At 35.8% G+C, this 27,847-nt stretch overlaps 2 protein-coding genes across 12 annotated transcripts in view; one reads left to right on the forward strand and one right to left on the reverse strand.

Annotated features, from left to right (window-relative positions):
* LOC18425743 (uncharacterized) overlaps positions 1–446 on the reverse strand; it is a 33,362-nt gene extending 32,916 nt beyond the window's left edge. For all 11 annotated transcript variants that reach the window (XR_016049505.1, XR_016049503.1, XR_016049504.1 and 8 more), the window contains exon 1: positions 52–446. Coding sequence is in view for 1 of the 11 variants with exons in the window: in XM_088858479.1 (XP_088714605.1) it covers positions 52–183 (132 nt within the window). In the remaining 10 variants the exon portion in view is untranslated. The remainder of the gene's footprint in view (positions 1–51) is intronic.
* ULT2 (Developmental regulator, ULTRAPETALA) lies at positions 220–27,078 on the forward strand. The gene is given in 5 exon segments (XM_011624027.3): positions 220–242; positions 8,733–8,799; positions 8,801–8,987; positions 12,935–13,256; positions 26,714–27,078. Coding segments are annotated over 5 exon segments (774 nt in total). The 3' UTR covers positions 26,889–27,078.
* The last annotated feature ends 769 nt before the right edge of the window (positions 27,079–27,847 follow it).

Below are 27,847 nucleotides of genomic sequence, written 5' to 3' on the forward strand. Positions count from 1 at the left end.
TTTAGCAATTAGCGTTTGGATATCAGAGAAACCTAAAAAAATAGGGATTACCTCTGGAGCAAAGGGATAATGAGAAGCAACAGCAGGTTGATAGCTTGAACGAATTGAGGACGTAGCCCCACAGGTTCTTCTTAGAGAGCATGGAGGATAAATGACAACGAAAGACTGAGATAAGGTCCACATTTTTCAAGAGTGAGAGAGGGGGAAAGGAAAGGGGCAATGGAGGGCACTGAACTGATTAGGTAGGTGATGGGTTTCAAATGAGAGAGGGAGGGGATGGAGGGAAAAGATAAGGAGATTGTCTTTCAAAAAAGGAAGAGGAACCTGTTTATGCGCATTTGTAGTAAACACGTGTGTTGTCAGAAGTACGATGTTCACTCATTTCATTCGTACGTGCTCGATACCATTCAAAAAGACGTGGGAGGCAATTACTATAATGTTGCACAAGCGGAAACTTGGCTCGCCCAAACGCAGTATACGGAGTTGAAGAAAAATGTAAAATGCTGAAATATAAAGGGGAAACTTTATATAGAGCCGAGGCTCAAAACAATCAAATTAGAACCTACGTCAAAAATTTCACTAGATGAGGTTGTTTTGATGCTCAAAGACCCTCAAATTGATCATCTTGACATCAAGATGCATAGACATGAGAAAAAAATAAATTTCAGGCTTTGGAAATAGTGTATTTTGTAACGTATTTTTGGACCGTCAATTTATAATACTTTCAAGTTTTCATAAATATGTCAATTTACACTATTTTTTAAGCTTTAAACTTTATAAATAAAAATCAAAATATATTTTAACATTATCACAAAGATTTCCAGTATTGAAACCGCATCTCTTGACACTATTTGAAGGTAGGCTCTACTTTGATTGTTTAAAGCCTATGCTCCATACAAAACACGCCTTAATATAAAAGGGAAAGTATAAAATGAGACCATTTACCTTTGATACCAGGTGGTCACATTAATCTTGGCTGCAATTATTCTATAGACTAAGCTCAAACTTCAAAAGAAATTTTATTGAACTTTGTGACACATCCAAGCTATCAAATTTCATATTAGATGGTTGTACGTAATTGTGACTCCCTTGTATCAAAGGTAAATAGTCTCATTTTATACAATCCCAATATAAATTTAGTAGAATAAATAATTCAAACCAACATAAAAGGTCAAAATGGGTTGAAAGAAATTTATAATACATGAATTTAGAAAAAAATTGATTTGTGATTGGAGGCATTTTAGAAAATAAAAATATATGAAAAAGGCAATATTAGAGAAAAACTTACAAATTATTATAAAAATATTCAAAATACGTATAAAATATTTATACTTTTATTCTAAAATTTATATATTTTCATAATTTTTTTAAAAAGAATCAGCCCAAGTTTTACCCAAGTATTGGAATCAGTATGGGGCAAAATCTGAGTAACTCCACTGGATCCAAATGGACTCAATGAAGTTTCTAAACTGTTAGATAATTGGATGGGCGAAATGGAGGCTAAAACGTTTCGATAGGGAATTTTATAAAAATGCAAATAGAGATTGAGGACTTTTCTATTTATAAACATGTCGAAATCGCTCTCTCAATATGGTGTTTTGCCCCCTTATTGATATAAGTTACATGGATCGTAGCACCGGTGTCTATCCACCAACCTTAATTTTTATCTATCAGGCTTTGAAGCTTTGAAGGCTTTTTCTAGTGTCAACATTCATTTGAATAATGACCAAGTTTTGCTACAAATAAATATAGCACACTTCCTGTTCCTTTTTAGATTTTTTATTCTTAGGTATGTTTTTTAAATTTTGAGAAGAGAATGACCTCTTACATTTCGAGCCATGAAAGTGGTTGTTCATGTTAAATTGGTTCGGTTTCCAACCCAACAATTGACAATCTAAGGGTTACAAAGCACGTGAAGTGCAAAGTGCGCCATCAAATGTCCTTGCACCGTTGCACATGCACATGCGCTTCACATGCTTTATGTGCTCCACGCATACACAAACACTATCTCCTTTGTTCAATGAACATAATGAATGGTATTCTTTCTACATAAATGCCACTCTTTTTGCATTATATTATTAAATGTAGGACTAAAGCCCACCACTTTCTCTCTCTATTTATTTAAAATTTAAAAAGAGATCTAAAACTATTTTATTTATAAATGCTTTATGGTGTTTTCCAAACACGGAAATATTAACATGAACATTGCCTAATCTTTTGGGTGGAACTATTGTTAAAAAATTGGGTTAGGAAGTTGATATGGCTGCTGATTGCATGGTCAGGATCGGCCCAAATATGTGATTCAATAGAAAAAAATTACCAAATAAATGAAAATATTTGCATAATGTCATATTACATATGTCTATTTGATGATCTAAAATCTAAAAAACATAAAAAAACAAATACACAACAAAATTGGAATAACATAAATTATAAAAGGGAAAATATCTCTATAACCCTTATTTTTAAGTTTCATTTCACAATAGACCCAAGGTTTTAAAAGATATCTTGGAACATAAAACTTGTAAATTTTATTTCTTCTAACCCCCAGAGCAAATTTAAACTTGTTTTTTTAGGCCAAACAAATATGAGTCATCATCCCAAAATTTTAGAGAGAGAAGGGCTTCATGGAGGTGAGAGGTTATCGGGAGGAGAGAGAGAGGTGTTTGAAAAAATACGGGAGGAGAGAGTGAGTGAGAGAGACACAGGAAGAGAGGGAAAGATAGAAGTTTGGGGTATATAAGTGAAGAGAGAGAAATGATTAGGTTCAGAAATATCATGTATTTCTCACACTTGTTTAGGCTAAAAAATAGGTTTAAAGTGGCAAGGGGGATAGAAAATATCTTTTGAAACTTTGGGTTGATCAAGAAATGAAACCTAAAAATAGGGGATATGGAGATATTTTCCCATTATAAAAACGAAGCTACTATCCAATTCCATAAGGGACCATTTGGATCCAAGAAAAAATATTTACAAAAAATGGGTTTTTAGTATGATTCCCAATTTTGAATTAAAAATTTAGGGTGGAGTATTCTTCTCCCATAAACAAAAAACAAAAAAATAAAATGAGCATATAGATTGTTCCTTGTATTTAACCCCATTTTTAGGGAAAATATATCTTTCAAGTTACATTCAGATTTTATATAAACATTAAAAACCCATTTCAAAGGAAATATTTTTTAAATAAATTTATAATTCACAAAAAATAAAAATTTCGAGACAACAATTTTCAGCAATCAGAACACGGCCCAAGAAAATCGGCTTTGCTACCTTGGTGCCTGGCAATTCCATTGGTGCGCCAACGTCATCAACATGCGTAGATTGGGTTGCCAAACTCGCCCCCATCTATTGATTTCCTCGTCAGAAAAACTTATCTTATTGAGAAGTCAATAAATGGTGGTGCAAAATTTTGTTGTAAGGGCAATTCGTCTCCAAAAATTGGGCACCCGTCAACTTGTGTAAGCCACGGCAGATGGTGTCAACGGTTGAAATATGACAAATAGCACCTCATATAGCAATTGAAAAAGTCTCAAAGCTGGGATGGATGAATGGTTTAGGGCTAGCAATAAGACTTAAAAAAAGTAGGGGATGTAAGGGTGACTATAGACCCCTGACCACCCAAGACTAGAACCGACTTCAGGTTCGAGTATGGATCCAAATACTATTTGATTCCGGGTCCAGTTGGACCGGATCCATATTCGTAGTCATAGGATAAGTAATGGTAATCATGTGTTTTTAAGCGTTCGCTAAATGTTCATATTGTCATAATATTAGCAACATTTACAATATTATTGGCAAAAAAAGGGGGGGCGGGGTAGAAGGGGAAAAAAAAAAAACTCATAATCATAGGGTGGCAATGGATCCCCCAAACCTGCGACCCGATGGGTCCAAGTATGGATCCAAATTTTGGACTCGACTATTTGGGCCCAAGTCCAGCATGACCCCGACCCGTTGTCACCCCTAAGGGCATGGGTTATAAATTGTGGCCCGGGGGACTGGCTAGGGCCAAGTTCGACCCTCTTTTTCTTTCCCTTTAGTTTTTTCTTTTATTTTTCTTCATTTATTTTTGGCCCTGCCTAATCCTACCGATGGCATAGCTTGCCCAGGCCCAGCCTGATGCCACCATAGAGTGGTTACGGGCTTCTCAATAGTGGGATTTTTATCCTGTCACGGCAAATATAATTGTTTTGTGGGTGCGGTTTGTATAGGGCCTAGGCTCAGCCTACCTTCAAATAGCGCCGAGAAATGTGTTTTCAAAATTGAAAATATTTGTGATTGTCTTAAAATATATTTTCATATTTATTTGTAAAGTTTAAAGTTTAAAAACTAGTGTAGATCGATAGATCTATGAAAATTTGGAAATCTTGAAAATTGATGGTAAAAAAATGCGATATAAAATACACTATTTCCAAAACTTGAAATCCACTTTTTTTCTCATGTCCATGCATCTTGATGTCGAGATGATCAATTTGAGGATAGTTGGGTATCAAAACACCATCTTCTAGTGAAAATTTTGGGGTAAATTCAAATTTGATTGTTTAGAGCCTCTCTATATCAACTTTTCGCATTGTTTAATATAGCATTGTGCCCTCATAAACATGAAGTAATATTTGTTCATGCATATAATATTGACCAAAAGGATCCTATATTATGATATAGATACCATATGCTAAAGTTTGGTGGCTCAAGAAAATGACAAAAGGAATAGAGAGAGAATCGCCAAATCGTAATAAAGTACAATCAATGCAGGCCAATAAATAAGATTCCAATCTAGTCCGTTACATTTGGCCTTGATTTTTGGAGCCCATTTACTAAGTTGCATGGATTTACTTTACTGTATTCCTACCCCAAGTAACATGTCAAAAGGCACAAAGCTATAACCGCCTTTTCCAGTTCAAAGTTAATGTCATGAGAGATTTTCAATATTTTTATTTTCTTAATGAAATTCTCAAGAAAATAATACTATTAGGACTGTTATTGGGCTTTGGGCCAGGTTCAGGCGGGCCGTTGTGGGCCACTCTGCTTTCGGGCAAAATATTTTATGTTATCAAAATATTTTATGTTATTGAAAGTCGATTCTGGACCTCTTCAATATAGTTTTGGAGGCTTTACATTAAAGTGCACCTTAACCACCAAAGTCAAAATGTTGGAACTCAAATAATTCAAAGTGAGACTTTCAAAGTTTACTGTTTTCCTAATGAAATTCTCAAGGGAATATAATTGAGGTAAATATTATGTCATATTGAATGTGAATTTTGTACCTCAGACATTGATTTAAAGGCTTACAGCCTATTGCACCCCCAACCACCAAGCCAATATGTTGAACTCATATTCAATGAGTTTTGGCTCCAAGTGGGGAGCAAAAATATGATGATAAACTTAAGGCAGAGGATGATAAACAATTAAACATTGATTATGATAATAAATAATACTCTTTTAACCATTTTGTGATTTTTTTTTGCAGATTTTTAGAACCTACTTGTCATTTTATGTGGAGTCTGATTAATGTCTCAATTGTATTATAGTATTCTAGCCAATTGTATAGAAAATTTTTATTTTCGATAATTCATTGAAAAAGAAATTTCTTATTGATTTTATAGTACTCTGACTTTCTTAATAAAATCCTTGGGAAGCAAAGATCATATGCTGATAGCGATATCTAACATGTTTTACTAGGTGGATACTTCAGAGCTCGAAAATGAAGAAAGATTTCCAGGTAATGTGGTACATGCACTGTGGTCATGCAAGCTTTCCATGGCAACAAAAAAGTTTAAAGTCATAATATCCTCAGCGAATTTTCCGTTCTCCATTTTTAAAATCAATGTATCAATGCGCATGGATGCCAAAATATCTCGAGCGAATTTCCCTTTCAACATTTTTAAAAGATAGTGATATCTAACATGTTTTACTAGGAGGACACTTCGGGGCTCGAAAATGAAGAAAGATTTCAAGGGAATGTGGTATAGGCAATGTGGTCATGCAGACTTTCCATGCCAACAGGAGATTTTAAAGTCATAAAATCCTCAGCGAATTTCCTGTTCTCCATTTTTAAAACCAATGTATCAATGCCTATGGATGTCAAAATATCTCGAGCGAATTTCCCGTTCATCAGTTTTAAAAGATGGTGATATCTAACATGTTTTACTAGGTGGATGCTTCGGGGCTCGAAAATGAAGAAAGATTCCAAGGTAATGAGGTACATGCAATGTGGTCATGCAAGCTTTTCATGCCAACAGAGGATTTTAAAGTCATAATATCCTCTGCTAATTTCCCGTTCTTCATTTTTAAAACCAATGTATCAATGCGTTTGGATGTCAAAATATCTCAAGCAAATTTCCCTTTCAACATTTTAAAAAGATAGTGATATCTAACATGTTTTACTAGGTGGATACTTCGGGGCCTGAAAATGAAAAAAGATTTCAAGGTAATGTGGTACAGGCAATGTGGTCATGCAAGTATTCCATGCCAACATAAGATTTTAAAGTCATAATTTCCTCAGCGAATTTCCTGTTCTCCATTTTTAAATCCCATGTATCATTGCGCGTGTATGTCAAAATATCTCGAGCGAATTTCCCGATCACCATTTTTAAAATCGCTTTATTGGTGCGCATGGAAAACATTTACTACATCGAGATTCGAAATCTTGGTTCGTTGTCAAGGCTGTTACCATTTTGGGACGGAGGCACTTGGTTCATTGTCCGGGCCATTACTAAGTTGGCACTCAGGCTTGGCTCAGAGGTGGCATTACTATATTGAGATTTCGGGGCCTTATCTCCACCAGTCAGATTGTTACCATGTTCGGAGCTCTTGGCTCCGTTATTGCCTCTTGTTTATGTGATAAGTTTAGTACTATGCTAGGATTTGGTCACTTGATTCAGTGGTAGACCCTCTTGGTTTGGAGTCGAACCCTTACTATGCTGCGATTTGGGGTTCTTGACTCGGGTGTTTGGGCTCTTTGACTTCCCAAACCAAAGAGGTCACTGTTATCCTACTAGTTTCCTAGATGCCAAGTGACTCTTAATGGCCTTCAATAACTTCATTATTTTGGGCTTAATCTCAAGGAAAATAAGAAAAAAATCGTGGGTGAAATTTCATGGAAAATTTCTAATTGGAAATATTTCATTTTTTTGACAAGTGATTGGAAATACTGTAATGATTTGGCTAGGTTTTTATTTATTTATTTTAAAGAATATCTTATGGCACACCAACCAGTAGAACTAGATAAGACTGATTTAAGTATTTCGAGTAGGTGAGGTGAATTGCTCAACCGTACATTAATTCCATTTATTGAGTTGCTTTAGGAAGTAAGGAGATGGACCAAACATCATATTTCTAGAAAGGCAAACAGTCTGGTGCCACCCTTTTTTATTTTTATTTTTTGGAACTTTAACCATGAGATTTCATTCAAGAATAAAAAAAATACACAAAGGTGAAACCAAAGAAGAGGTTAATGGGCACCCTCTTTGACAAATGAATCTGCCTCCATATTAGCATTACCATAACAATAAGAAATTTCAACCCACAAGGAAAACAGGAATGCGCTTTGATATATATTTAGACAAAAAATCAGCAAGACCGCACAAAATCTTCAATTAAAAAAAAAAAACAAAAAACAAGAGAGGAATGGTAATGGGGATAAACACTATTGTGTGTAGATTTACTTAGTCGTTGAAAATTTGCAAGTGGAAGTTAATTAGTCAAAAACAAATCCTAATTATTATCGGGTCGTTGATAAGACTTTATTAATATCTAAATTTGCATCATGGAATAAAAAAAGGAAAAAGAAGGTGCGGTTTTTATAGAGCTGAGGCTCTAAATAATCAAAGCAAAACGCACTTTTAAATAGCGTCTAAAAATATGGTTTCAATACTAGAAATCTTTGTGATAGTCTTAAAATATATTTTTACTTTTAATTACAAAATTTCAAGTTTAAAAAATGGTGTATATCCATAAAAAATTAAAAATCTTGAAAATTGACGGTCTAAAAATACATTATAAGATACACTTATTTTTAAAACTTAAAACCTATTTTTTTTCTTATATCTATAAATCTTAAAGTCGAGATAATCAATTTGAGGATATTTAGACATAAAAAAAGAACCTCTCGGAGTGGAGTGAGATTGTTGAGGTCCGGTCTAATTTGATTATTTAGAGCTTCGGCGCTATGTAGTTTTGTTCCTTATAAAAATAGCGATCGTGTTCACCACCACTGGGGGGCCATTGAGTTAATCGGAAAAAGTAGGGAGAGAGAGAGAAGGTGAAAGAGCAAGACACCTGTCACGAATGGACTGAATACTCTCTCTTTCTCTCACCTACTCTACGCCGAACCCCTATGTTTCTCTCTCTTAAAACCACAAAATTTCATTGATATTTTTTGTTTTTAGTAGGAAAAAGCTGACGCCTTGTTTTAAATGTACTGAAAAGGATTGGGTAGCCTTTTACATTACCCCGGCATATATATTGGTCTAAAACTCCAGCGCGGTTTTGCGGTGCCCAGAAAAACCATGAAAGAAATCCATGTACAAAGGAGGTCATGCAATAGGCCTTCAAAGGCCAAATGGTTCATCCAGTTTGGCCACCCTCCTTATTACCCCCAAAAAAACCCACTTTCTCTCTCTTCATCTCTCTCACGTTTCTCCACCAATATTCCCGGAGGTGGACTCGGAGCCTCTCTCTAAAAACCCCTTCGCCTCCCCCTCTCTCTCTCTATATAACCTCCCCTGGTTTTGAAGGAGGAGAGAGAGGAAGCATGGAGGGGAAGAGGAAGGCGGTGGTGTTCGTGGAGGAGGCGGAGGAGGAGGATGGAGGTGTTATTTTTGGAGATGAAGACTTGAGTGAGATTAGTGGGTTGAGGAGAGAGAGAGAGTACATCGAGGTCACATGCGGGTGTACGAGCTTTCGATATGGAGACGCTGCTGGCAAGCTCAGGGTCTTCGTACGTGGGGACCTTGAGATCAGCTGTGAATGTACGCCTGGTTGTGAAGAAGGTAAAGCTGATCTGCTTTTTCACATCTTCATGCCCAGGAAAGGGACCTCCCCCCCCCTCTCTCTCTCTCTCTCTAACTCATCCCCTCTCTCCCTCGTCTTATTTTATGGGATGAAGGCTCTTTCTCTCTCCTATGTCTTTTTCTCTCTCTTGTTTGGTTTTTGTCTCTTGAGTTTTTTATTCATTGATGGGAAACGAATGTTTGGTTCAGTGTGAAAGTATTTTCGGGTTCTGCTTATTTTATTGTTTTTATAATGAAATAAGATTTTCATATGCGGTTGATCCTGTTTTTGTGATGAGGATTGGGATTTCGTTTAAGGATCAGTGAACTGTTTGGGAATATGGTTCTTTGAATCAAAGCTTGTTTTCATATCTGGTTCTTTGTACTTCTCTGTGCACTGTGCATGTTGAAGAAGTCGATCTTCAAGCTTATGGTACAGATGCCATTCGTTTCACAAATGGCTAAGGCACACTGAGCTGTAGCTCCCATGTAGATACGAGCTTGCTTATATATATAATGAGAGAGAGAGAGAGAGCAGCATAAGCATGCATGTGCACACACACATGCAAGCATTCACACACATGCTAATGTACGCATGTATGTGTGGCATGCAGGCTCTTGCATAAACACCTCTCTCTCTGTACATCTCAACCTCATCTCTGTATGTGTGGCATGCGTATGTTTGTGTCTGGACGCTTCTATGTTTAGAAAATAATTGAACAAATAAATATATGTTTTTTTGTGTTGTATGCTTATATATTTATTTAGTTATGAACATGATGGCTTGAGTCGTTTGTATGTCTGTATGTATGCATGTGTATGTATGTATGTATGCATGTGTATGTATATATGTATGTATGTTTAAATGTATGTGTATATATGGGTTAAGATGGGTACTGTAGATGAATAATGCGAATTGTAACAATGTAAGTTATAGCATGGTGAACTTGCCTATCTTGCAATCATGTCCTTCATCACCGAGATTCTAAAAAATTTAGTTAATTGTAAAAGATAATGGCTTTTGTTGGTTGTTGAGGCATCACATGACTTCTGTCTTTGACCATTAATTTTTGTTTTATCACTGATGAATATCATAAAAAAGGTTCTTAAAAATGAAAATAGTCTGCTTTAATGGTGTAGAGTCACCTTAATGACAGTTTTGAAAGAAGAGATGGGACAGATAGAGCATTTTAGAATTGTGAAAAAAATGTCTTGCATCTCTTTTTTATTAAATATACAATTACTAATTTGCTATTAGGAAATCAGAAAATGCAATAAATAATCAATAAAGTTCTAATCAGGATATAGCGACAATATGGGATCATAGTTCACCACCCATTGTCTGGGTCACAATTCACCACTCAGTAATCTCCTAGGACAATGAAACCATGCTGACACTCTCTTCAAACTGATGCATTCCAAGATCGTTAGTAGTTTGAGTAGGAACTGATTATTCAAGTGAGGCATGGCCTCCCTAAAAATGTCTGGCAACTGTTATAATATGTCATGTATGAGTGAGATGTTCAAGTTCATAATGCCCCAGATTGTGCAACACTTTGCGGTTTGTTCATGGATACATGCTATTTGGAGTGCATTAGTCATCAGCATAAGATGGGGCTTGGGTAGGGCTAGAGCCTGTGTAAGACCATACTATCTCATTAGAAGTTGAAGACATAACACAATATTTGGCTTGGATGCTGGCTTACTGACAGTGTATTGCTTCTTGTACATCTCAAAAGTTCAGGACTTCCCAAAAAACAAAGTTGCTTTTGGTTGAACACAACACTTACATACGCTCAAAACTCAAAATGGGAATCGGTTGAAGTCCTCGAGCTATTGTGCATTACGGATACATGGTATGTGACGGTTGGATAGACTAAGCTTGTGAGTTGTAAGCAGCCATCATTCAGACAAGCTCATCATCCTTGCAGCACTTTACATTGACCTAAGTATCAAGAACCTTTTTGGTTGTGAAATGGGAAAAGGTTGCTGATGTCATGGGAGTACTTCTGAGCAAATAGCTCTCGGGAGGCTTACATAACCCGAATTCAAAGTAGTAGCCTTTGGCCCTTTGCTGATATCTTACCTCCAAGATAACATGCTTGACTTCTCAGATCAAGTTCATGGGGTACCTTTGAATTTATAATTGCATAGTTGGCTTTTTTGATGCAGCACACCAGATGCACTATGTACATAATCAAACATAGGAGGTATTACGTAGGCTTTGGTGCTAATAAGCTTACACTCTGAGAAAAGTGCATGATGGAATACATTGTTAAATTTTTTCCAAAGGTGTCAAATGGTGGATGGACGCAACAAAATTTTATGGCATATAAGATGTTCATGTCGGCTATAGGGAGGATGGTTTCCTCCATAGCTACTGGGATCGGGATTGAATTCGATCCACGTAGGGATTGGGTCTAGACGATCATGACAAGCAGAAAGCTCCCTATATTGGGTCTGGGATGGGGCTACCAAATACTGGGAAGAGAGCACCCTAAAGAAATTGCAAGTTTTAGAAGCCTATGACTTACCAAATATGGGTTAGAGTTACTTAAAAAAAAAGGTGTTAGAGAATGTAAATCTTTTCGATTGTTAGGGGTCTTAAAGATTGAATAAGAGATACTTATGGGTTAGAGTTTCTTGGAAAAAAGGTTCTTTGGGTGGATGGTGCAGACTGGGCTGAGTCTACTTGGACTTGCTGGAGTCATTCAGACTGCCACAGTTCTGCACCCGAGCCTCTTTTTCTTTCATTGCTACCATCTACAAAATGCATACGTAAGCATGCATAGACAGAATTAGACATCTACATTAGTAAGCATGCATAGACAGAATCGGATAGCTTTACACCAATATATTGAGATATATGTATTTACATATGTGTAAACCACTTAACTCTTTATATTTAATCTTGAGCCTTTGCTGCTGATTGTCACCTGCTTCTAAATTGTAGTTGTAAATCATTCTATGGAAAGATGTGATATGACTTGAGAGTTGGAATGGACTCTTTAAAGTGAGTCATATTTTTAATGTAGAATTGTAGATGATGAACAAGAGCAGATAATCCTTGGTTTGAAAAAGTATTGCATGATTTTGGATTGTTACAGTAAACTTATTGTTTCTTACAACTATTTAATTTTTGTAAAATCATTCTTTTGCGTTAAACCTAGCTTTTGTACTATGTATGCTATTTCTCTTTATTCAAATGTTAACAGTTCAAAAAAAGAAGAAACAAAGAACCTTATATGCATTCAATTTGAACCTCGATGTATCTTCTAATGTTTGCCAATGCACTACCATTGATTTATGGCTCAACAGATTTGCCTATCCATATCCGGAACTGTGTTAGTTGAAGCCGACCAAAACTAGGCATTTCTATAAGGGTGTGGCTTGTATAAGGTTACGACCTTAAACAATCCAAAGAAGGTGCACCTCCATATTTTATCATAAGATGTAATTTTGGTGTTAAAAATTCATAGGATGGCCTTATAATCCGTTTTCATCTCTAATTATCAATTTTTAAACTCCAAAAATAGTTCAAATCAAGTAGATCTATAAACACATGAAAATCTTGTAAATGGACGGTCTAGATAATATGTTGCAAGATGCACTATTTTTTGGACTCGAAATATTTATTTTTTCACATAGTCATACATTTCGATGTCGAGATGATCAATTAGAGGGTTTTCCAACGTCAAAACAACCTTTTTCAATGGATTTTTGAGGTGCACTTTAATTCTACATTTAAGATTGCAACTTTATATAAACTTTTTCCTTTCTATAAATATATTTATGTAGCTAATTGTTAAATATCTATTTCTTAATATTTAATCATCTAATTAGATAACTACAGTTGTCATCTTTCAGCATTTTCTTTCTTGTCCATCAATTATGTTCACATGGTCTCTGATTTCTGGGACTAATTTCCAGTCATTTGTATTTGACAGATAAGCTCACACCTTCTGCTTTTGAGAAACATGCGGGGCGAGAGACGAGAAAGTGGAAGAACAATATATGGGTGATAATGAGTGGAGAGAAGGTTCCTCTAGCAAAAACTGTGCTGCTTAAATACTACAATGAGGCTTCTAGAAATGGTAGTGGGGGTCATAAAACCCAGAATGGAAAACCCTGCCATCGAGATGAATTTGTTCGCTGCACACAATGCAACAAGGAGCGCAGGTTTCGGCTCAGAACCAAAGAGGAGTGCCGTATTTACCATGATGTTATAGCAGATACCCATTGGAAATGTGCTGATATGAAGTTCTCCAAGTAAATCTTTCCCCTTGCAATGGTATATGTATCTCATGTACATTTAGTTAAATCAGTGTGCATACACGTAAATATCCATGCACTCGTTCCCCCATTACAGAAGGTCATGAACCAACTTCACATGTATATACTCACACTTGTATATGCATCCTACGACAATGTGAAATCTGTTGAAAACGAAGCTCATTGAAATATGATGTTTATGTTTCTGCAGTTGTTTCGATTGGTTGATTCCTTTTCTCATTGAGTTTTCATGGTCCCTAGTATCTTAAAACTCTTGATATACTAATATGCCAGTGCAGTCATTTCGCACAATCACGAACTCACACCATGTATGTCTCTCATTCATCTATGTGATGTTTGTACGTGTGTTCACCCACCTATGCAGGCTTTCACATAGACTCTTAAAAGACTTAAAATGATGCCACAAAATAGAGGTAATTAATGGCAAGATTCGTGTATGCTGCGAGATGAACAAGACTCAAGCGAGCATGGTCAGATGAAACAACATTTAAAAGCAAACTAGTCGTGGCTGGTGCGAAGCAAGCCTCCACTAGCTTGCACAGGCCAAAGTCTTTAGAAGCTATGGCTTTCTTTGCATTATGCAGCCGTATGAAGCATGCTCAGGGTTTGTACCCTGAAAATTAGAAGATAAATGGCTCCTAGAATCGAACCTCTATAGAAAATTGGGACACTTTTACAATTTCATTATGTTTTGTAGGACTTCAATTTCAAAAACCAAGTAGATACCTATTTATTCCAATTCCTCCTCACTCTGAATCTAGCAGCCAGTTTTCATTCTTTCTACAATGGTCATAATGCCTCATCACAACTGATTCTTCTGCTTCTTACTTAATTATCTTCTCACATCAAAATCTAGGGATGGTTGAGGAAGAACCATGTTCCAGGGTTTCATGGGTAGAAAATGAACAGATTTTACTTGGATTGACCTTTTTCTTTTCTGTTATTTGTTACCTTTTACTTTCGATTAATTAACAGATTTGTTGTGTAATGTATAGATGTTTAGGTTTGGTAAATGCATAGTGGAGCTCGGTTCTTTGTCTCAATTCCTTGGTGGTGGATTCAATTCTCAATTCCTTAGTCTTTCATATTATATATATTGTACATATCCAAGGACTATTGGTATCTTCTGTTAGCAACTTAGCATTGGCATTGTTTGGCATAAGAACTTGTATATCTTAGTTTGGATCCCTTGGTTGCCATGTAGGTGTCACAGTATGTTCCCTAACATCATACATACATGAGCCGTTAATATAAGTTGTTTTATTGGGCAGCTTATTTTTCTATTGGATATTCCGATAGATTTTTAGTTTTTCTTGAGAGGTTACTAAAGGTTTGGATCCTTAAATGAAATTCTTTTACAATGACCAATAATATTTTTCTAGAATTATAGTTTTTCTTCCATAGCTGCACCTCTGTCCCGTGACTAAGGAAAGTTTTTATGTCACTTGAACTTATGTTTTCCTTCCCCTTTTTCTTTTGATGGGTATGTTGGGCATCACTTTTGCTACTTCATTGCATCTCTATGTGCATTGACGATGATTCCATCTAGTTTTACCTCCGTAACCGCACCTTTGTCCATGGATTATTGAAAGCATTTATGTTATAGAAGTACATTATAGTTCTACTTATGCTTCTCATTCCTGTTTTTCTTTTGATGTGTATATTGGGCGCTTCTTTTGCTACTCCATCATGTCTCTAGGTCCACGACAATGTTGACATCTAGCATAATGATAAGCTTCTTTAATTCACTGAGGACAGCTGCTTATGTTTCATAGGAATTTGTTAGCAGGGTGAGATGATATACTTCCCACAAAACCTACCTTAGAGATTTGATGAAGGAAACTAGAAAGTAGGAATAGATTCTTGGTTGAATCTTATGCTCTTCCTGTTTGGGGTGGCCGGAGATTCTGAAACTGTGACAAGAACCCTGCGGGCCAGAATATATGGAATGATTAATAGTAAGTAAAGGGGTTGTATTGAATGTGGTAAGAGTACCAGAATAGGATAAATTTTCTCTTTGTCAGTGGCCTAGATAGGAAATTCATTGGAGCGTGTGGTTTTGCCTCTTTTGGTGCGTGCTGGGATTTGTTAGGTTCTTGTTGAGATGGAAAATGATATCAAATTTTCAGAGTTTATGGTTGTCACCATCGAAGTCAATAGGCATAAGTTAAGGAACCAAAGTCAAGATATTTCTACAAAAAGATCTTAGCTGGTCTGGAAAGGATGGAAAGTACAATGAATCTGAAGGAGATGTTGATTACCTCTTTTTCCAATGCTCCATACCCTGACCAGCCTTGAAAAGAATCTCAACTAGACTGATAGTAGAGCACCCAACCCTATTAAAAGATTAAAACAAATGATGAAGGTCCACGGTAATTAGGAGTTTGGAGCGGCTCCAAAAACTTTGTGTATCATTGCAAAGAAAGAAATTGGCATAGCTGACCTCCAATTATGGAGCCCTATAATAAGAGGAGGGTAGGAGTTTGGTGGGGGCTGGTTGTACCGAGCAGCTGAGGTCATATTTGTAATGGGATGATTCTAATATTTTGCAATCCATTTAGTCCAGGGTATCTGAATGTCCATTGATAAATATCATCTTTATCATTCAATAAGTTTGAAATGGTATTTATTGGGGTTTTGTGGCCATTTAAAGCCCTTATGAGAGCATGTAAAACTATGACTATAGAGATATGATGACTCTTGTGGGAGTAGGGTCCGATGGGGGCATGTTTTGTCATGCGATGACTCACCCATTTTTGACGAGCTAAGCTTGGCATGGAGTCTGAAACCTTGTCACCCTGGGCATAGGGCACAACTATGGAGGGTTTGTAGGGGTAGCTCTTGATAAGGTCAGAGAAGGTGGTTTTTGGCCAAGAGACTTTGTGAACCCTGTGTGCGGTTGGCAGGCCCGATAGGACAAGGGCCAAATCCTCATCATTGCCATCGCATGATATGTTCACATGATAGCCATCTAGAGATGTGTGTAGAGGCCTACCCCCAAGGGGGTATTTATAGATGCAAATTAGGGTTTATGGGGTCCAGGGTCTGCCATCATAATGAGACTTAATCTTGACCAGCTGATCTAAGGAGATCTATGGGGTGATGAGATTCCTTCAATCGCAGCCATCCATTCCCTAAATCAACCATCATGATTATAGGGAAGGTCGTAGAACACTAGAATTATTATCCTACAGTTTACTTGAGAGAAGTATTCATGAGATCTTTTTTCTTTCCTACCTGAAAAATTCATTGGATATATAGACAGTCTTGTATACAGATTTTAAAATTGGATGGTAAATGGGTTATCTGACGGAACCTAGGGGTGACTCCAATAGAAGATAAGATGAGGGAAAGTAAACTTTGGTGGGCTGGCCATATGTAGTGTTGGCCTAGAAAAACACCGGTTAAAGGGGCGTTTTGGTTCAAGCGGAAGGCTCTAAAAGGTTAATGGGAAGGCCCAAAAGGACATTGATGGAAATATTGAGAAGCGATATGTTGACTTATGGTCTGATTGGGGTTATGGCCCTTGGTAGAGCGGAATGGAGGAACAAGATTTGTGTAGCTAACCCCAAATAGTTAGAATAAGGCTCGAATGATGATAAAGATAGTGATGATGGTAGATGGGATAGATACAAGGCCTTATTACTTGCTTGAGTGTTAAGAACTTGATTCTTTTGTAAGGGACTTTAGTGGTATATGCACATTACATGCACCATCCACCATTGCCCTGATATCCTACTCACCATTGAGATATCTCCTATATGGATATCAAACACAAATTGTCCTATGGTGATTCGATGCAGTAAGAATCAGGTAGAGTGAAATTCTCAGAAGAGGGAGAGCACAAAAGCCATAAGGGTAGACCAAAAGCGCAAGAACTCAAAAGTTCTTACACAAATGTAATTCAAACTATCTACAAGGGACCATAACAACCTTTTAATAGGCAAATAAAATTTTATACCAAAAAGCACCTAACGGCTAAACACATTCAACCAAGTCCCCATACATTTGAAATCCAAACTTCATTTAAAAATGCCTCAATGCATCTACTAGATATGGAAAATAAATCTTTAGAATATAATACTTAAATAAGTAATGAATATTGTATATAACACTAAGTCAATTTAGTAGTCAACCAGTAAGTATCAATTCACCACTTTGCCCTTAATTTTTACTACAAATAACTAAAGACTCCAACTCGTTTATGAATCACCTATTAGAACTGGATCGATGGATTGGACAAATCCTTCACTGACAAAAAAGAAGAAGAAAGGATATGTTTGATAAGACAACCACTATCAGAGATCAAATAAAAGGATCAGGATCACAAGAGATTTAAAAACCCTAATTACTCCTAGAATTCTTAATACCATACTTTAGACCAAGATTTGGATACTTAAAATGTCAAAATTATGAAAAACGCCAAAAGATTGCCTTCATAGATAATTGAAGGATCTCCAACATGCAAATGGAATCACCAAGGTCGGACAAAGGAGAGAAACTTATACTCCTTGGAGGATGTTGCCCTGGCTTAGAGAAAACTCATCCTCGAGTTTGATTCCCTCGGCCTTTAAGGAGCTTTTTTGGTAATTGGTGGGGTATTTGACCATTGATTCTTTATTTGCTGTTCTAGATCCTTGTTCCGCCATAACCCACTATTAAATGGAATCCTTCATGTCCATATGTTGGGAACCTAAGTCCTCAAAACTCTTGTTCTTGATTTAGTCATTGTCCATCTCTGCTTTAATATTTTTGTTTTTTTTTTTATTTCGATTCCTTGAAGATTCTTCAACAAATTCTCCACGTACAATTTATGTTCTGTTTGTAACCAACTTCCTTCTAATGGGGCTTTAAGCATTGGTGGTATTGTATTAGAACTATAGTTCTTGGAAACGCCTGTGATTTCAAATCTTCAAGGAATCTGAATCGTGTGTATCAAATGTTTCCTAAACTTGAGACCATTGTCCGTACGATTAGGAATTACGAATTGTGATTCGCACTATATCGGAATCGCAATCCAATAAAATAGGAATTGTGTTTCCTATTTGTAAGAATCGATCGTCCCTTCATGTTGGAATCGAGTTTCATACCATGAAATGCAGTTGACCCCACATAGTTCAGTGGATTCTGGAATCGTGATTCGATGAGATAGAATCGTGATTTCTAAAAATATAGAATTGTGATTCCCAAAATTCTGGAATCGTTGTCCCCATCAACTTGGAATCAAGATTCTAACCATTCAAGAATAGAGATTCTCCCCATATTGGAATTGCGCACCAATCCCCTCCGGTATATGAGAAAAGTATTCATAAAATATTTAAATTTTATCAACTATTACAAGATTGAATTTTGGTCTATATATATTTAGTCCAACAATCTCATACAATGGACTTAGTCTACCAACAACCCTTTGCCTACAAGGCCTGGAGCTGGTCGGCATACAACTAGTGAGAACAAGGACGAGCTTCCTCTATCTCCTTTCTTTGGATTATAAAATAAGTAGATGACAGAGAAATTTTTCTTTGTTAGATGTGGTTTTGACTTTTGAAAATTGAGTTATTCAATTTTAAGTTAATATATGATATTTAATGATTAATTTAGCCTAAAACACCATAGGGCACTTCCCTCATAATCTTATCCTCTTATTCGACTAGAAGAAAAGCAACCCATCATATATTAAACAATATTACATTAGTACCCACATCATTGACCAAAATTATTAAATTTGAAGTAAATTTTTTTTAGTAATATTTGTACTTATCCCCTCCGGTTTATGAGAGAAGTATTCATAAAATATTTAAATTTTATCAACTATTACAAGATTGAATTTTGGTCTATATATATTTAGTTCAGTTACCAACGTCAACCTTTATGATATCTTTGTCAACAATCCCATACAATGAACTCAGTCTATCAACAACCCTTCGCCTACAAGGCCTGGAGCTGTTCTATGGCATACAACTAGTGAGAACAAGGGCGAGCTCCCTCTATCTCCTTTCCTTGAATTATAAAATAAGTAGATGACATAAAAATTCTTCTTTGTTAGATGTAGTTTTGACTTTTGAAAATTTAGTTATTCAATTTTAAGTTAATTTTTGAAGTAACAAATTTTGTTAGTAATATTTGTACTTGGTAAGAGTTGTTAAAAAGTAATATGGAATTCGAATACAAGGATAGAAATTAGAAAATAAGAAAAAAAAATTTCACATATTCCCCATATTTAAAACTTCGTTTTTAATGCCATGTGCAACAACGTTAGATTTGCAATTCCTAAAAATTTGGAATCAACATTTTGCACCAGTAGAATCGTATTTTTGTGTAGCTAAGAATCACAATGTTTGCCATATAGAATCTTGATTCCAAACAACATGGATATGCAATTCCTAATAATTTAGAATCAACTTTTCGCACAAGCAGAATTGCATTGTTGTGTAGCCAAGAATCACAAAGTCTGCAATATGGAATCTTGATTTCAGGCTTCCAAGAATTGAGATTCATAAACTATTTAAATCGCATTTCGAGAAATTTGGAAACGTATTCCTTTTTTTAAGAATCGAGTTCCGTACTAGGAAATGAGGAATCGAGATTCCGAAACGGAATCGCTACTGCAGATTCGGGTAGCTATAATTAGAACTAAATTGTTACCTTGATCTTCTCCAATTCTATATCATCAATCACTTCATTAGGATCTTCGTTGTATATTGTATCACCCACTATGTCAATAAAGGTATTTCAACCTCAAAATCTGAAAATACTCACATATGGATTTTCTTAAAAAGTTTTAACAAGTATCCTTAAGTTGTAGGGTAATTGGCATGAATCCCATGCAACACATACTCATTCAATGTGCTTTTAGGGTTTGTAACTCGATGGATCACCATATTTGTTAGTTAATCGAAATTAGTGCAATTGTGACAACTTTAATGTGGCTTTGATGCAATGAGAATCATGTAGGGTATGGAATTCTCAAAGAGGAGATGAGACAACCACATGAGGAGCTCAAAAGCTTGAGAACTCCAAATTTCTTACATAACAAATAACAATCTAAATTATTTACAATGGACCAATATGAACCTGTTTTATAAGCGAAAAAGGATAGAATCCAGAATGAATACATCCGACAGAACTTAGGCGTAGCTTCAATAGGCAATAAGATGAGGGAGAGTAGACTTAGGTGGTCTGGCCATATGCAGTGGTGGCCAATAGCAACACTAATTAGAATGAGTGATTTGGTTCAAGTGGAAGGCTCTAAAAGGGCAAGGGAAAAGCCCAAAAGGACATGGATGAAAGTAACGAGAAGAAATATGGTGACTTACAATCTAACTGACGGTATGGACCTTGATAGAATGGAAAGGCAGAATAGGATAGGTAACTAACCCAAATTATTTGGGATAAGGCTCGAATGATGATGATGGTGATGATGAAGTGATATGTGTGAAAAAGTGCAGACAAGGATCTGTTTGCGGGTGTGACATAGTGGATGATCCAATATATGATGAAGATCCTTATGTAGTTTATGATATTTTGATAGAAGTCTATCATGAAATATTGGAGGAGAGTTTTATAATGCGCTAAACGAAATCAAGAGTTCTAAGGACGCAAGTTCTCTATGTATGGAGATGGAGTCCAATCACTAGTAGGTCGTGGCGGTACGAGGATCTGAAAGGGAAATACACCACCAAATACTGAAAATGTTCCTTAAAAACTAAATGAATCGAACTCTGTGGCGAGTTAGAATGATGCAATCATCCTCCTAGACCTTAAGTTTTCAATCTTGTGTCCAATCAAGGTGATTCCAATTGCATATTGAAGATCCTTCAATAATCTAAAGAGGCTATCTTTAGGCATTTTTATAATTTTGCCATTTCCTTTAGCAATTTTTGGTCTACAGTACAATCATAAAATTAGTGATGAATCTTGGGAGTAATTAGGTTTTGGTAGTTATAAAATGGGTTGGAGTCTTTGGTCATTTAAGTGGTAAATTGATAAACAAGGGGTAACTTGGAAATTGTGTTTGTGTTTTGTGTAGGATTAATACTATTGTTTGATTCATATGCATTCTTAGAATTGACCTCTATATTTAGTGGATGCCTTGAGGGGTTTAGGCAGCCTTTAGGTTTTAATATATCAAGAGTTCGTTCGGGGTGCTTTAGGGTTGAGGTTTTCTTCTTGGTTCTTAAGTTAGGCTCAGGGTTTCATTTGCTTTTAAAAAAGATCGCTATTGTTCCATTGTAGATAGTTTGAATTGTTATCCTGTTTGTGTAAGTTAAAACTTTTTGAGTTCTTGAGCTTTTGAGCTCCTCTAATGGTTAATTGTGTTCTCATCCTTCTGAGAGTTTCTCACCCCACCCAATTCGCATTGCATTAAGGTTGTACCAGCACAAGGTTGATTACACTAGACTAGAGATCTGATAGCTACACGAAACCCTTAAAACTCGAGTCACATAATCAACATTGGACTAACTCAAAAGGTTGATCAATTGATGGATTTAGTGATCCCTCCGGTTGCAAACCTTGAAGTCGTATTGGGTGAGTATGAGTTGCATGGGATATGCTCCAACTACCCTACAACTCATGGATTTTATAATACCTTAGAAGACAATTCATTTGAATGTGCCTTTTAAGATTGTGAGTTTGGATCATCACTTATTGGCATGGTGGGCGATCCTAAAGTGATTGATGTTATAGTGATGGATGTAGAACAAGGCAACACTTTGGTTCTTCAGCAAACACAACAAATGCCCAAAGCCCCATTAGAATGAAATTGGCTGGAGACAAAAATATTTCGTATGTGGAGAACAATGTGAGAAGAGACTTATACTGCCTTTATGAATAACAAGAGTTCTGGGGATTTAGGAGTCGTCCATTCAATAGTGGGTTATAGTGGTAAAAGGACATAGTAAGAGAAATAAAAAACTGGTGATCGGTGTGCACCACAGTTGCCAAAAAAGTTCCCTAAAGACCAAGTGAATTAAACTTGAAGATGAGTTTTCTTTGAGGAAGGGAGATAATGCAGCTGTCATTCGAGGAGCACAAGCTGTCAATCCTATGCCTGATCTTGCTGATTCCATTTGCATATTGAAAATCCTTCAATTATCTACGAAGATTATGTTTAGATTTTTTCCATAACTTTTACTTTTTTCATTATTAAATCTTGTTCTAAACTATAGTCATACGAATATTTCATGGAATAATTAAGGTTTTGGTATTTATTAAATGAATTGGATTCTTTAGTAATTTGTACTAGAAACTAAGGAGTAAAGTGGTTAATTGATAAATGAGGGTGACTTAGAAAATTGGGTGTTAGTGATTTGGGTAGGATTTACACTCTGTTTAGTTCCAATATATATTTGATTACTCATAACAAGTATTGGTGTTGTTGCTTTTATCCTCATCCACCTAACCAGCAACAAGGGGTTTATGCTCCTTAGTAATTCAATGTCAGGTAGCCGTTGTATGATTGCAATCCGGTGACTGATTTGACTATGTACTGATCACTGTTTAGAACCTTGTCTATCTCGCCATGATGAATCCTTATATTGATCATGCAAAGAGCATTATCAAGCAGTTTGTTTAAGATCATCATTACCTTCATGTGTTTGCACTTAATGTATTATCTGTTAGATCGGGCACTTCAAATCAACTTCTCTTTTCTCTCATCATTTTTATCTGCCCTTATTCTCATATGTTAAGGCTGAATGGGCTGAATGTCTGAATACTAGATATTGCAGTGCATGTTATTGTATTTCCTTGGACCAGTCTGCCATCTTCCCGAAGTGCAAGAAACAAAGAACATTATTAAAATCCAACATAGAATGGATATCGTGCCATGTCCTATGTCGAAAATGAGATTGGTTGCTAAAACTCGTATGTGTCGCAATTGTTCTGTATTAACCTGTTCACATGCTGATAACATCGATGTTATCAAGAGCATGTAATGCGATGTTCTCTAGCCACAGTAAACACAATGAGTTTGATTGCCCTTTCATGGGGGAGGTATTTACTTTAGGATTACTCTTGGGTTGCATCTTTACAAAGGCTGTAACTAGGTCTGCACGGTAAAGTTATGACTAGGTCAGTCAATGATGAGGAAAAGTTGTTAAAAGCATTATAAAAAGAGAGAGTTATGACTAGGTCTCTGTTTGGTCAACAAACTGGTGCTTTTGGATTTCACTGTTCGATTCATAGGGACCATTATCAAGGTATATCTGTGCCATGCACACTAAGCTATCTTGTTCCTATTATGTACATGTACATAAGTCATTATGTAATTGCCCAAGGTCATTTGTGTCACAACAAATGTACATGCAAACAAAAGGGTTACTAATTCATATTTGGAATGGTAGTATTCCCTCAAAATATGGAAGTTTCTTGCATCATCTCCTCCATTTTGTCTACTGGATTTGGACCATATTAATATACATAAGTTGTGGAAGTCCTAGTTCATTAGTGTGAATCAGTATCTCTTAGATTAATGCTACAAAAATATAATACCTTGAAATTTATCTTTTGCCATTAAGGTCTACACCGGTCTGCATGGACATATGCAAGAAGAGAAGGTTTCTCCTGCTTAAATGAAATCATGAGTGACAAGTCATCTGGTACATCTGCAGTTGCATTTGATTGTGGTCTTGGGAGAGTACATGTATTGAAAAACATGTAAGAAGAGAAGGTTTCTCCTGCTTAAATGAAATCATGAGTGACAAGTCATCTGGTACATACGCAGTTGCATTTGATTGTGGTCTTAGGAGAGTACATGTATTGAAAAACATGTAAGAAGAGAAGGTTTCTCCTGCTTAAATGAAATCATGAGTGACAAGTGATCTGGTACATCCGCAGTTGCATTTGATTGTGGTCTTAGGAGAGTACATGTATTGAAAAACTTAATTCTCCACACAGGAGGTATTTCATTGTGTGAAAATAAAGTGTTGAAGGGCGAATATGGAGCTCCTACATTTGGTAGCACCTTTTACAAATTTTTGTTAAATCGATTTTCAGTTTCTGTGTTCGGGAAAATATCTACTGAAATTTTTACATCACATAAATCCCCTCAAATATTATCATGGGAGGGTGGACCGTACATTGTCAGGTCAACCTCCTAATATAGGCCTTATTTGGCTTATTTAAGCCAGATGACCATAGGTTAATTTGCAACTTGTCATACCACTTCTAGTTGATAATTTTGTATTCGAACAAAGTTAACTCCATTAAATCTGTCAAATTCTAGTCCATAAAATATTTAGTGCTCATTGATATTTCATTCAAGTGTCCCTTTTACTGTGGCCTTAATCTAGTGTACATTGAGGTCAGCTGCATAAAAAGAAGAGAATAAGAATATTAGATGATGTTCTTCTCTTGAAGAGAAAATATTCAGAAATTCGAGAACATACCCATGGCATGTGAGTGATTGAAGATTTCAAACCTCTCCTCAAGAGCTCGTTTTGGACCATCGATGATGTTAACATGTGCCCCCACAAATCGTAACTGATCATTTTATTTATACAAAATAGGTACCATAAAAAGTTCTTACAGCATAGAGAAAGCATTCCTGGAGTTCATTTAGATAGATTTCCATCTCAAGAAGATCACAACCATGTATTCCCTCCCTGTTTTCACTATTAGGTTTTTGTTATTTGGTCTTCAAACAAGTTTTCAAGTTCTATTTTGATTGATGGTTCAATTTACTTAGAACATTGGTGTGATCTACTTGTTATGAGCCTTGAATTCATTATACTTTGGAACTTAGCTGATTTTTGAGGTCTATGCTTGACAAGATATAACAAAATGAAAATTACTTATGAATGGGGTAGTATCAGAATCCAGATTTTTGTAACAAGTTTGTTAGGTGGATAACTTTCAAAGTTCTAATCCAAGGTGATTCATGTGCACTCACCTGGCTATAGTCAGTTACCAAGTAGAAATGTGGAGTTCGTATTCTTTTTAGGAAATCAAACAACTTTAGGGACCTACTTATATATATGTCTTTGACTAGTATCCTTGTCATTCCATGCATCATATGGAAAGAGAGGTACCATGAGGAAAGTATATGGAGACTACGTGCTCTGTCCTCTTATGGAACTCCCTAGTGAACACATGGTCCATCTAAAACCTTGTTCTACAATAGGTTGGGACACATGGGCTTAATTTATTGAAAGATCATAAAAGCAGAAGAACCTTTGGAGTTTATTACTTTAGCCATGAGATACCCACATTGCTTCTCTGGAAGGAGCTTAAGATGTTGTATTTGATGAATATGCACAAAACAAACACATCCAAACATGCTAACTTTAGATTGTCTAGATAACCATTGGAAGCTTCTTAATAGGGCTCAAGAAGATGGGCAGAATCATACAACTATTTGAATGTTTTGGACCGTAAGCATGTAGGGATTCCATTGGGAAACATCAAGAAGATGGACAGAATCATACAAACTATTTGAATGTTTGGATCTTTGCATTTGAACTCACTGTTTCGGGGGTGGAGAATATGAGTGTCCAAGTTGCTGAAGGGAGCCAATGGGGCTGAGATATTCCTCTGTCCTTGAAAAAATGAAAATCTAGGCACATCTTATCTAAACTATGACATGATTATGGGTACACGATGCAGATGAGGACCCCTCAAATCAGAATGTATGAGCTTTTGATGTTCATTGGCTACTGTATTAAACAGTGAAAATGGGAACACATGCTTCAAGAAATCATAGAAGACAACAATTTAAAATTAAGGATGTCTTGCAAGTCTTGACCTCTTTGGTTTCAAAATTCGAAGGCTTATGGATTGTGTTAGTTACTAGATACTTGTTAAGTGGTTCTATTGAGCTTTTGTTATCTCTGTTTGAAAAAGATTCATGGTCAGTTTACTGTACTAATTTTTGTTTGTATGCCAAACACGTAATTCATTAATAACTCTATACATCTAGCGATAGATTTTAAGTTGTGTATGTATGTACTCTTAGCAGACGAAGATTAACTTCCTTCTTTAAACATCCATAGTTTGAAAGACATCGTCCTTCTTTAGTTTTCAAGGGTTATTAAAAAAAATCAGAAAAGGGGAAAATTCATGGTCCAATGCAAGAGAGCCTCTTCTCAATTCGTAGTAAAACACTAGTTATGGACTAGATGCCTTTTCCTTCCCGCTAGTGGGTTAGATGCAATATAGCAGAGAAGATTACAACCCTATCATTCAACTATTGTACATTATACTTGAAAACTTTTCATATTTATTGTGCAATGCAAAAAAAAAAAAATTATATAAAACTAGCCAACATCATCTTGCTTCTGTGCTGACGAACGGCCACCATTTATCTTGCTTCTTTGCTGACAAACGAAGCAAAATCACTATATATATATATATATATATATATATATATATAGAAATTGTTAATTTTCTTTGTAATAGTAGTGTGTGATGGTTTTTTTTTCTTTGCGAGTTAGAATCACCTGTGATCAAGATGAGGAACGAGGAAGCCGCAAAGTTTACCGGGGGTGCTCGCGTTCCCCAACCTGTCGTGGGTGTACCTCGTGTGTATGCTTCGGTTGCCAGCTCTGCCGTTTCTCTGGATGCAGCTGCCAAACATGCGTGGATTTCATGCAAAATGTGAAAGCCTGAGAGTGAGGCTTCTCGGCAGTCCTGCTAAAAACAATTACAGCAATTTTTGCCTCACTGGCTCCTCATAAATTGGCTTCTCTACACAAACTCCCTCATAAATTGATATTTATACAAACTCAGGCGCTTAGACTTACCCAATTGCGCAAATATTTGGATATTACTCCCGATCTCTTGAATATTTTTATTTTAATCTCTCTCTCTTTTGTCTATTTTTTTGACCTGAATCATAGTTAGCAGGTCCTTCATTAAAACACAGAACTCTTGAGTTTTCAAATTTTGGACCGTGAATTTTAAAGATTTTTCTAGTTTTCATAGATCTGCTCAAACCTGTAAATTTTATAATTAGATATGAGAATACATTTTAACGCTATCACAAAGATTTCCAATATTGAAACCATATTTCTCGATATTATTTGTTTAGAGCCTTGGTTTTATACAAATTGCATGTTTTATTGTGTTATCTTTATATATCCAAGAGAAAAATTATTGTAAATTTTTTAGAGAGAGAGACTATCTCAAATTTTAAATTTTAAAGAGAAAAGTATCTTCAAATTTTAGAGAGGAACTATATCAAATTTTAGAGAGAGAAAGTACTTGAAATTTTTAAAGAGATACTGTATCACATTTTAGAGAAATTATTTAGAGATAGAAACTCTCAGTTTTTAGAGAGACAAACTATTTCAAATATTAAGTTTTAGAGAGAGTATTCTTAAAATCTAAAGATATAAATTATATTAAATAAAATAGTTAGAAAATTATTAGAGAGAAATATCTCGAATCTATTTCAAAATTTAAGGTTTATAGAGGGAGTATATTAAAATTTTAGAGAGACTATCAAATTCTAAGTTGAAACAATATTGAAATTTTAGGGAGAGAAATTATATCATATTTTAAAAAGAAAAACTATCTCATTTTAGAGAGAAATAATTTCAAATTTTAAGTTTTAGAGAGAAAGCATC

This window comes from Amborella trichopoda, chromosome 2 (genome assembly GCF_054954075.1).
Source record: "Amborella trichopoda isolate Santa Cruz 75 chromosome 2, AtrichopodaSantaCruz75HAP2 v2.0, whole genome shotgun sequence".
Classification (NCBI taxonomy): Eukaryota; Viridiplantae; Streptophyta; class Magnoliopsida; order Amborellales; family Amborellaceae; genus Amborella; species Amborella trichopoda.